This window comes from Anolis carolinensis, chromosome 2, assembly GCF_035594765.1.
Source record: "Anolis carolinensis isolate JA03-04 chromosome 2, rAnoCar3.1.pri, whole genome shotgun sequence".
Taxonomy (NCBI): domain Eukaryota; kingdom Metazoa; phylum Chordata; class Lepidosauria; order Squamata; family Dactyloidae; genus Anolis; species Anolis carolinensis.
The window spans coordinates 186,998,960-187,011,664 of NC_085842.1; the positions used below are offsets into that span (position 1 = coordinate 186,998,960).

The window sequence follows — 12,705 nt, forward strand, 5'->3', positions numbered from 1 at the left end:
ATGATAGCCTGGCTATTCTATCGCTTATACACAAATATCTGCTCTGTGTTGTTTTCTCCCTTTTCCACTCTAGGAGCTGATAAAATATACAGTGGAACCATCTGACAAGGAGAACCTGAGGCTGGCCCTCGATGCTATGAGGGTGAGAAACCTCTCTTGTGCTGGGCAGAATGGTGTAACAGTCTAAAAAGATGACTCTGGAAGCTTAAGATTTCTGGGGTCCCTTGCAAAAAGGGAATGTATTGTTGGGAATGATATGGCCCATGGATCATATTTTTGTGAGGCTTCCCTGAATGCCCCCCCCCCCATCTGTGAGAGATTTACTTCTTCTAAAAGACAAGGTCAAAACCACATTTTTAATAAACCAGAAATGTCTGAAAGAGCAGGCCTTGGAAGGGGCAGGGGTTGTGGAATGCATACATGCAATCTAAGATCCTTCATTGCTGGCAGAGCTATTGAGATTGTTTAAGGGATACTTGCCTGTGTACCTGATGGTTATGTGCGCATTGTTGGGGTAAAGATACTGTCTCTCATTTTTGTTATATCCTACTCCTAGAAGTTTCTTGATTTTCCTTGACTAAAAACAGACCATTTTATTTTTTTTTCTTCTGGCTTAGGATCTGGCTCAGTGCATAAATGAGGTCAAAAGAGACAATGAAACACTGAAACAAATCACTAATTTCCAGCTCTCTATTGAGAACCTGGTGAGCATTGCTGCTAGGGATTTTGGTGGGCTTCGGGGACTTTACATTTCTGAAATAATTGTATAGTATGAATTTCACCAGGTATGGGAAAAATCATGTGATTGTTTTTGGCGCTACTGTTAATTTTTGTACTCAAACATCCACAGTTTCCTACCCAACTTCCCCCCTTATATGTTCATGTATATCACTGTGTTCTACCATGTCCTCAACCCACAGTTGGAAAATACGCAGTGCAGGAAATCCCCAGAATGGAACAAAAATCGGGGAGGGCACATGCCTCTAAGTATTCCTGGAAACATTGCTCAAATCCCTTCTCCCAATCACTAACACTGTCATTGTATAATGTGCTGTCCCTCAGCAGTCTCTCCTCCTGCACAACTCAAAATCCAGCTATTAACAGTAAAAAATTAAAACATACCGTGTTTCCCCTAAAATAAGACCTCCCCAAAAAATAAGACCTAGTAGGGATTTGGGGGGATTGCCAAATATAACGCCTCCCCTGAAAGTAAGATCTAGCAACTGAGGCTGCAGCAGAGTTCAATTGGGAAGCATGGCTGCAGGGCAGAAGCAGCACTCATACACACCGGAGGGAGGGAGAGACGCGGCTTGAAGAACCTTCCGTGGCTGCTGCTGCGCTGCCGTTTCTTCCTTCTGAGACAAGGCTCCGTCCTGGCCATACTCCCTTTGCCCTCAAGGCTTCTGATTGGCTCCTGGAGCCAGGGCAAGGGAGGGGGGGAGGGAAGGAAGAGGGCTTTCCACTTGTCCTGCTCCTTCTGCTTCTTAAAGGTACAGGACGCATAGGGATTCTCTTCTCATCCTTATTCCTATCCTATGCCATGAAACTTATTATTTTATACTATTATTCTATTACCATATTATTATTATTATCATCATATTCTGTTACTATTATTATATCCCATTATTATATTATCCTATTAATATATTTTATATCATTATATTATATTTTTCTATTATTATATCATTATATTATTATTCTATTATTATTCTATTATATTTTCATATTATTATATTCCATTTTATATTATCCTATTAATATATTTTATATCATTATATTCTATACTATTATTCTATTATATTATCATATTATTATTTTATTATTATTAGCATATTCTGTTATATTATTATATTCCATTTTATATTATCCTATTAATATATTTTATATCATTCTATTCCATTCTATTATTCTATTATATTATCCTATTATTATTATATTATTATGCTATTCTGTTATTATATCCCATTATTATATTATCCTATTAATACTATATTATTATCATATTCTGTTATTATTATATCCTATTATTATATTATCTCATTAATATATTGTATATCATTATATTATTATTATATTATCATATTATTATTATAGTATATTATATTATTCATCGTTCATGACTACATTGAAACTAGAATAGAGAGAAATCAGCATGGAAACCTTGTGAAACCTAAACTGCAAGAGGTACCATAGATTTGTGTACATGTAAATAATGGTAGTAACAAGAAATTCTTGATAGGATTCATAGTTTGTCTGGTTATGCTGGTTTGTGATGACAACTACTTTACAGTATATAATAAATGTTCATTTTGTTGTTCAACAATAAATGTGAGCTCTTCTTCATGGAAAAATAAGACATCCCCTGAAAATAAGACCTAGTGCATCTTTGGGAGCAAAAATTAATATAAGACCCTGTCTTATTTTCGGGGAAACAGGGTATATAGTACTTAAAATAATGAAAAGATCAGTTACAAAACAGCACCATTTATAAGCCAATTTAGCTCCCTCTTAAAACCGTTCCCTTAAAAGTTTTCAGTTCTAAAAGCCTGCCCAAATAAACAAAAAAATTTCACTTGCCAAAAATCTCACCTGCTTCATAGGGTCAGAGTTCCAAAACCTAAGGGCAGTCTCTAAGAAGGACCTATCTTTGTACCTGCCCAGCAAACCTGTGGGACTGAAACAAGAGCCTCAGATTTTAAGATGTAGGCAGACTTAGGGGGGAGATATCGTCAATCGGATTGCCTAGACGTAATCTACCCAGGCCTGTGTATAATCATAACCAGCACTTTGGATTGTGATTAGACACAGATGAGCAAACAATGGAGGTACTGTAACAAGCGCATTGCATCCTCCCTATCATTGCAGGCAATCACTCAGTGCCGGCCCAACATAGCAGCCAATGTAAGCGCCTGCTTGTGGCGCATTTGCCCGGGGGCGCCGGTGGCAGCTGGAGCCATTGGCTCCCTCCTCGCTGAACGCGGAAGGCCTCAATTGAGGCCTAGTTCTTCTCATGAGTCCTCACAAGACCTCGCAAGAAGAGCTAGGCCTCAGACTGAGGCCTTCCGCGTTCACCGCTGCCGCCGCCGAAGGTATGTGCGGGGCCTTGGGGGGGTGCAATTTCGGGGAGGGGGCATGGCCACTAGGTTTGCCTACAAGGCAAAATTACCTAGGACCGCTTCTGCAATCACTCATGGCTGAGTATTATTGTCTTCCAAAGGTAGAGTCTTGGCGATGGGTTAGGATGATTGATCCATATCCACCACCCACTTGCCGGTCCTTAGCTAGGGGTTTCCAAATTTCAGAGTCCTGCTCCTATCATCACTCTCCAACTGCCATGGCACTTTTGTTAGTTTTTGTTTGCTTGGAAGACACCTGTTCATGAATTTGTTTTATATGTGGGGATCGGTGCACAATGACCAACACTATTTTCATAGAAAGTGGTTCTAATCCAATAGATACTGTGATGGTTGGTGACTTTTATCTGTTGCAGCATTTGTAACCTTATTATATTAGTATCATATTATTATATTAATATAATGCACTTCAAACTGCATTACATGGCAGTATGGATCCAGCCTGAGAGAGAAAGCTTACAAGCTCCCCAGAGGGACTGTCCTCATAATCAGCCACAGTTAATAATACTGTGTTATTAGCTTTCTCTTGGGCTTTCTTTCAAGCTTTGATCCCTCAGTTACTTTCTTCTTCTCTGGCAATTCCCCTACTTAATTTTCTAGGTATCTCAACACTTATGGCTAATCCACTACCTCTTTCTTATCCAGTAACTTTTCCTCTCCTTCAAATTCCTTCTTCTCTATAAGATGGATAAACTTCTTCCCCTGTGACAAATTCTCTTGCCTTCACCAGCAACTGTTCTGTCTCCAGCCTTTCTCCTGTGGAATACTTTCTGTCTGACCATTGTCTTGCTTTCTTCAACACTCTGTCTTCCCAATATTCTGTCTTTTACTCCTTTCATAATACAGTAGAGTCTCACTTATCCAAGCCTCGCTTATCAAAGCCTCTGGATAACCCAAGCCATTTTTGTAATCAATGTTTTCAATATATCGTGATATTTTGGTGCTAAATTCGTAAATACAGTAATTACAACATAACATTACTGCATATTGAACTACTTTTTCTGTCAAATTTGTTGTATAACATGAAGTTTTGTGCTTAATTTGTAAAATCATAACCTAATTTGATCTTTAATAGGCTTTTCCTTAATCCCTCCTTATTATCCAAGATATTCGCTTATCCAAGCTTCTGCCGGCCGTTTAGCTTGGATAAGTGAGACTCTACTGTAATAATAATAATAATTATTATTATTATTATTATTTTATTTTTATACCCCGCCCCATCTCCTCGAAGGGACTCGGGGCGGCTTACATAGGGCCATCTATTGTTCTAGTGGCTTCTCTAAGCAATTATCTCCTCTCTCTTGGATTGGTTATACCTGCTCTATAGACTCTGTGGCTATTACCTCCCAAATGATATCCCTGTCCTTGTTGTTTGCATGTTTTCTCCTTTCAGAGCTTGGGTATAGTTCTGGACTTCAGCTAACAAAATACCCCAAGAAGTCTGGTCATGCAAGTTGGCGTTTCTGGGGACTGTAGTCCAAAAAGTAACTTTTTCAAGCTCTTGACTCACTCTCCCAGTTAACTATTAAATTCTTTCATGCTGAGCTCTTTTTTAATACCTCTATTCATGTTCTTATGCACCTGAACACCTCTAGAGAATAAACAAGTATGCTTTTATTAACATAACAAATAATACCTTGTGAGGAAGGAAAGAAGTATTTTATTGGGAAATGTCATGGTGGCAATGTTGCAAACTACCAGACTGTGATTATCATCATCATCATCATCATTTAATTACTTATCAATCGCCCTCCATCCACGATGCTCTGGGCGATTTACAAGATAAAATTGTAAAGGATAAAAATACATACATACATATATTGATTATGACCTTTTTGGAAGGTGGGGAAATAAAATTGAATAGATAGATCACGTATATTTATTGCAATGTGTAGTTATTCCTTAATTATTTCAGCAGTTATGCTTTTAACTGGTTTTAATTTTATTTGATAGATTGACTTCAGTATAACTTTTTTACAGGCAAAATTATTAGCTGCCTTGATTCCCAGGCTGGGGAAAAAGGCAGGATACAAATAATAACAGAAAACCCTAACAGTACAAATACTGATACTGATCCGATTCCTATCTTCACGACACCAGTATGCATGATTTCATTGATCACGTCTAACAAAATATGTTATCTTTAGGAATTTTGTAGGTCCTCCAGCATGCCGTTATGGTTTTCTTAGGCTGGAGGTTCTTCCTTTTAATAAGGTTTGCTATTATCTGTGGTTTTTCATATCCATGTGAAGTCCACGAGCATATCCCCTGTGGATACTGGGTGTGTGCATGTATCATAGTATACTACTACATCTAACATGCCTTTATCATTGATATTTTTGAGTTCCATCTGATAAAACAAAACAGGTTAGTCCTAAGCAAGGCAACCGATTCATTGTAAGGAACCTGGTTTCTCTTTTCTCTAGACACAATCCCTCGCTCACTTTGGAAGGCCAAAGATTGATGGCGAAGTCAAGATTATCAGTGGGGAGAAGCGCTCCAAAATAGACAGGTGACTAATGATGAGAGACTCTTATTTCAATAAAAATCAATACAGTGGTTTCTTTTTATCTGCTGGGGTTTGGTTCCAGGGCCCCCAGCCCACCCACATGGATGCTCATCCTGTTTATACACAGTGGTATAGTAAAATGATGGCCCTTATATAAGATAGCAAAATTAAGTTTGGCTTATTTGGAATTTTTGTATCCAGAATCTTATATACTGAATTTATGTGTAAAAACAGCCTGAAAAAGCCAGACAGGAGTGAGTTTCTAAAAGCTGTTGAAGATTTGCTTCATACAGGAACAGAGGCTTCAGCAAGATACAACAAATCAACAACAATAATTATTACGTTCCATAGACCCATCAGTGAAACAGACAGTTGTTTATAAATTCTCCCATCTCAGTTCATTTTACCAGATACAGCTGCATGGTTTCAAGTAATACCCCTATCTGAGGTTTGTTTCTTTCTCAACCCTGTTGCCACTGCGAGGAATTTTGCCACTGTGAGAGTCATCCTGTGGCATTTGTCCTCTAAAAGATATCGTAACAATCACCTGTGGGGGATGGCTGGTCATGTAAGACAAAATTGAATATAGTAAGTGGCTACGTTGTGCTGTATAATAGTGGCACTGCACTAAAATGTGTTCTATCATTTCTATTTCATTTCCTTCACAGGGGCATAGTTTTTGAGAGTAAGGAATTTCAGATAGTCTGCCACTCAGACAAAACCTAGTTCTACTCAGAGAACATGTCCTAGCTTGGTAGCAAGCATACTGTAAAGTCGAAATTTTGAAAAATAACAATGAAACAACAACAAATGCAAAACCTATATTCTGTTTCTTTCTAGAAAATGCTGCGTGATGCAGAAACAGAAGAGTAAGGCTTCAGTCCAGTAATCCTCAAGGTGTACTCCTAGGGCCATAGGAGTGATTGGAGAAATCTTCTTAGGTCTTAGATGATTTTGCAGCATTAGTAGACAAGAGTATGTTTTGGAGTTCCCCTTCTGTACCTTTTTAACCATGACAGGGATTTCTATGCGGCTTCCTTCTACAAGATTGGAATTCTAATATTGTTGGGGTAGGAAGAGCAACAAGAATGTGAATAAGAAAGGAGAGCCCTGTCAACTCCAGAGGAGAATATACAGCAACTTTTGAGAATGATCTCAAGTGAAGTGGCCCCATGGCAGAGAAAGAGAATGTTTCTTTTAAGGTTATCCCAGAACAGACTAAACTTTTGATTTTTGTCACTCAATTCAAAAAAAGGGATAGTTCAATGTGTTGCCGAAGGCTTTCATGGCTGGAATCATTGGGTTGTTGTGTGTTTTCTGGGCTGTATGGCCATATTCCAGAAGCATTCTCTCCTGCCATTTCACCCACACTATGGCAGGCATCCTCAGAGGTTGTGAGGTATATTGGAAACTAAGCAAGGGAGGTAATATATCTGAGGAAGGGAAGATCCGGGGTGGAAGAAAGAACTCTTGTCTGTTGGAGGCCAGCGTGAATAACCTTGATTAGCTTTAATGGCCTTGCCAGCTTCAGGTCTGTCAATGGTAAAACAGCGATAATACAGGATTTGATCCTGGAAAAAAAGGCAGACCTGGCCTGCATTACCGAAACCTGGCTGGACGAGCTGGGGGAAGTTAATCTTACCCAGCTCTGTCCACCACGCTACGGGGTGCACCAGCAAGCCAGACCTGGGGGGCAGAGAGGTGGGGTGGCGGTAGTCTATCAGGAATCCATCCCCCTGACCAGATGCCCCGTTCCTCAAACAACATATTGTGCAGTTTTCCTTTCTTTCCTGGAATTTTGTCCACCTGAGGGTGGGGAGCCAGGACAGTTTGGGGATTCTGCTTGTGTACCGTCCACCCCACCTCCCTGCCTGAGCTTGCTGAGGTGGTGTCTGGCCTGGTGTTGGTCTCTCAGCGACTTGTTATCCTGGGAGATTTCAACATCCATGCGGATGCCACCTTATCTGGCACAGCTCAGGACTTTATGGTTGCCATGACGACCATGGGACTGTCCCAAGTGATATCTGGTCCCACTCATCAGGCTGGACACACTTTAGACCTACTATTTGTGACGAATGGGGGAGATGTTGGTGTGGAAGATCAAAACATCCTACCATTGTCATGGACCGACCATCATCTGGTCAGTGTTAGACTTACCGTCACCCAAAACCTCCTCAGGGGTGGCGGAACGATTAAGATGGTCCGCCCCAGGAGACATATGGATCCAGATAGATTCCTGATGTCTCTTGGGGAACTTCCTGTCATGTTGGCTGATGATCCTGTCGAGACCCTGGTCGATCTCTATAACACCGAGATGGCCAGGGCTCTTTTTTTTTTTTTTTAGGAAAAACTATACTATGCCGTCACACCCAGGCACCTTTTAAGCTTTAGGATGTGCTTCTTCCTTTGCCCAGGTGAACTGCGGGGGCCTTACTTAGAAGCTCTGGAAATCCCAGTAACCAAAGGCACTTCAAGTAGAACAATCCAACAAAATTTTATTTTTACAAAGTCCTTGGCAGACTTGGCACATGTAATTAAACTTGCAAATAAAAACAGTCCACTCATAAAACCTTGCAGATGTTCCTTGCTTGCTTTCCCCCTTTAGGTTGCTGGGTTAACTTCCACCAAAGGCAAAGAGGTCCAGAGATCCTCTTCACCCTAGCTCTGAGCTGCTATCAAAAGATCTATAACTATCTAAGCTCAAAGCTAGTTTTTGAGGCGAAGTTGGTAGGGCTTCCTCCAGTGGCAAAGAAATCAAAAGATGTTCTCTGCCCCAGTGCCAAAACTATTCGAAAGAACAGGTCTTTCCCCTATCTATGCTTGGCACTGGTTTTAAAGGCAGGTCATTTGTTTGTACTTACGATGGCCTTTTCAGAGTTGGCCTGGCTTGGCCACACAAGCACATCTATGTTGTTTCTCCTTCAGTCTAGAAGGCAGAATAGGCTTCTCAAAATGGAGCCTTCTATCCCCAGGAAAAGGGGCAGTCTCCAGAACAAAATGATACATTTCAAGCCTATAGCAGCAAGGCTTTGCAAACTGGCTATAAACTCTGCTAATATCCTAACTATCAAGACTGCTGCAGAATCTGCAGCAACCCTGGAGCAAATGCAAACAGGTGCTATTTTCTATAACTATGAAAAATGCAAACCAAACTTCTGGGGGACGGAACATATACCATATTTATTCTTGCAACTATGCACCAGTGTGTTTCCCAGAATGGTTAAGCTGATGGCTATGGAAAATCTTTTTTAAAAATTGTAAATAGTGCTACGTAAAATTATACAAACGTTCAGAACATTTTCCATCGGTAACACATGTTTACATTCTTCCTCATTTTTCTCCCTCCCTCCCCTCCACAGGAACAGTTTCCAAATTTTCTATATTTATTACAATTGTTCGATCATGAGGATAATCTTGTTTAATTCCTTATATTTGTCTTTCCCCTTTATTCCCCTTTATTCTGCCTCCCATGTTTTTCTGATTTGGCCGTTTCTATAGTAACTTTTAATTTCGTTAATGTAGTCTTGGAGGAAGTAGTCTGCTAAATATTTATACCATGTTTTAATGTCCCATTTCTTTTGGTCCTTCCAGGCTAAGGCGACTGTGGCTTCAATTGCATCTAACATATAATTTATTAATTGTTCCCATTTTTTAGTTCACCCTTCACCTTCAATTTTCTGGAGGAAAAATTGTCTCTTATTTCAATCTATTTTTATTCCTAATAGCTCCTCCATTTCTTTCTTAATTGTTTTGTGGAACTTTTGTATTTTTTCGCAATCCCACCACATGTGGGTGGGTGTTCCAGTTTCCCCACAGTTGTGCCAACATTGTTTTGGGAAGGTTCTGGTTATTTGGGCTAGTTGCACAGGCGTTCTATACCATTTTGTGTGGATGTTACGTTGCATTTCCTTTATCTTTAAATGTTTTATTTTATTAATTGAATTTATCCAATTTTCTATTTCTCTCTCATTACAACTTAGTTCCTCCTTCCAGATTTCTGTCAAGGTGTTTTTATATTGTATAGTTTTCCTGTGATTATTTTGTAAATGTATCCCATGGTTCTTTTATCTTTATCTACTTTCCATTTTATTATTTTATCAAGATCTGTCTCTGGGGTTTCCTTGCTCTTCCATTCTGATAACTTTTTAGATAACCCTTTCCATAATAACCAATTTCCGTGACCACACTTATCTTTTAGCTCCTCCCATTGCATTACTGTTCCGTCGGGTTTCAGTATGTCCTGGATCTTTGTTATGCCATATTGTTCCAATTTCTTTAACATATTCCGGTATAACTGAGGATTTCTATGCAACCTATTGGGAACATATCTATTTTATTTATTGGAAGTTTATCTTCCAATAAAAGTTCATTTTCCCCAGCATGTCATTGTTGAGGTCAAAGGACCTCCTTTTAAGTTTTTTAATTCTTTTTTTCCTATTTTCCCCATTAAACACGATCCATATTCCCATACATTTGTTAATTTCTCTAATCTAGCTCACCTTTTGGGCTCGCCAATGTCCAGTTCGAGTAGCCTGGCCAATTGGCAAGCTTCGAAATAGTTTTGGTGCTCCCCAGCCTCCATTTTCCTGTGGACTGAAGAATATTGAATTTGAAATTCTATTTTTGCTAGAGCCAATTATCCATGTTTTTATTGAATTATCCCATTTTTAAATTATTTTAGTGGGGATACTAAATGGGAGAGTTTGGAATAGATGCAAGAATTTAGGTAGTATCATCATTTTGCATGCTTTTAACCTAGTTGTAATGTCCCAGTTCCATTTTTTCCATTCATTAATTTGTTTACTTACTTTTTTCCATAATTGGTTATAATTTGTCTGAATTATATTATTTAGGTTTTTTGGGATGTAAATGCCTAGATATTTTAACTTCTTTTCCCCCAATTTCACCCCTAGGATAGATTGAACTTCTTTCAGCTCCTTCCAATTTAGGTTTTTATGTAAAATTTCTGATTTTTCAATATTGATGGCGAGACCTGATATCTTTTCAAATTTTTAAATTATTTTTGTTACTGCCTTTACAGATTCCTTTATTCCGCCTATAAGGACTACTGCGTCATCCGCGTATAAATTAATTTTTATTTCTTCTCTATCCAACTTATATCCTATTACATTTTTGTCTGACCTAGTTAGATTGGCTAAAGGTTCTATCGCTAAGGCAAAGAGTAGTGGAGAGAGAGCAGGGCTGTAGCCAGAAAAAAAAATGGGGGGGGGGTTGAAAATTTCAGGGGGGGTTGAACCCCTGGCACCCCCACCCCCGCTACAAACCTGTCAATATCTGTTTGAGATAGTGCCTGGAGGGACTCTTAATGTTTTGCGTCTCATAAATTTAGCATGGGGATTTGGTTAACCAGTTAAAATTCATGAGTAAACCAGGTTTTTTTTTAATAACCTGAAAAATTTCGGGGGGGGGTTGAACCCCTTAACCCCCCCCCCCTCGCTACAGGCCTGAGAGAGAGGGCAACCTTGTTTGGTTCCGCTTTTGATTTTAATGGTTCTTGAATTAGATCCATTTATTATAACCTCTGCTTGGTTTTTTTTATATAATTCTGTAATTATTCCAAGCATCTTTCCCCCCATATTACACTCTTCACATAATTTGATTAAATAATTATGATTTATCGTATCAAATGCTTTGTAAACATCTAGTTTTATTAGGAGTAATTTTGCTTTCTCTCTTGTTGCGTGGTCAATTACATTAAGAATGTTTCTGATTGGGTCAGCAATCATTCTTTTTTTAATAAATCAATACTGGTCTTCCTCAATTAATGTGGGCATTATCTCTTTTAATCTATTTGCTATAATTTTCTTGAATATTTTATAGTCTACTTTGCATAAAGTAATTGGTCTGTAGGAATTAGGATCATGTTCCTCCTTATTTGGTTTTAGAATTGTTATAATTTCTGATTTTTCCCATGTCTCTGGGATTGTTTTAGTTTCAATAATTTTGTTATATAATATTACTACAACAACAACAATTCTTTATTGATTAGTCACTTTTGACCATATCAAAACATGTAAAACATACAATACGTACACACTTATGCATACATACAATAAAACTATGTAAGGATACAAAACATCCTGACCTGCGGCCTAATAACCCACTCCTAGACAAATACAGAGTAAAAAGGTTAAAATTAGTAATTTCCTAAGGTAAGGTTTCAACGAGGACAGGGGTAAGTAAAACAAGTGTCTTGTCCATAGTAAATTTTAAGTTTGGATTTTGTTAATGGCAATAATGTATCAGCTCACAGCTTCCGTCTTCTCACTAATGGCCAGCGCTTTTTGTGTAAAAAGGGCCAGTTTAAAAATAGAGTTTTTATCTGAACCCTGTAGAAGGATATGCAATTTCTCTTTATTCTCTAAGTGAGTATGATTCTCCAGCAGAAGGGTCTAAATAGAGAGATCGAATCCTGGTGTAGTAGGGGCATTTTAAGAAAAAATGTTCTGAGTCCTCCACTTCTGCATCTACCTCACGACACTAGATTAGGGGTAACTTCCTCTTGGAAGATTTTATAAAAATTTGTAGTAAGCCCATCCAGTCCTGGTGAGGAGTTAATTTTTAAGTTTTTTATTACCATCTCTACTTTCTTACTAGTTATATCTGTGTCCATTTCTGCTTGGGAATCAGGGTTTAATTTTTTATTGAGTAATCCTTCTGATCTCTCTACCTCTTTGTACATACAGAGCTTTTCGTAATAATTCGCCATTATTTCCTTTAGGTATTCCTCCCTTGTTTTTATTTGACCTTTCTCATCTTTCAGTTTAATTATCTTTGTTTTCCCTTGTTTCTTTTTTAGAAGACTAGCTAGCTTCTTTGTGTTATTGATAGAGTTCACCTGAAAGTCATTTTTGACCCAGATGTATTTCTTTGTGGCTTCGATTTCCTCAAGGTTTTCTAGTTGTTTTTTCTTCTATCTCCACTTCTCTTTATTTCCCAATGTTTGGTCTTTTTGAAATATTTGAAGTGCTGCTTCTTCTTCCATTCTCAATTTTCTTAATCTTTCTTTCTTTTTTTTCAATTGTGATACATTTTCCTCTG

General features: G+C 38.4%; 1 protein-coding gene across 3 annotated transcripts in view; it reads left to right on the top strand.

Moving 5' to 3' along the window:
* The window catches only part of vav1 (vav guanine nucleotide exchange factor 1), a 127,883-nt gene that overhangs the window by 70,663 nt on the left and 44,515 nt on the right, over window positions 1-12,705 (top strand). For all 3 annotated transcript variants that reach the window (XM_062974097.1, XM_062974099.1, XM_062974098.1), the window contains 3 exons: window positions 74-142; window positions 618-704; window positions 5,561-5,646. In XM_062974097.1, coding sequence (XP_062830167.1) covers window positions 74-142; window positions 618-704; window positions 5,561-5,646 — 242 coding nt within the window. The remainder of the gene's footprint in view (window positions 1-73; window positions 143-617; window positions 705-5,560; window positions 5,647-12,705) is intronic.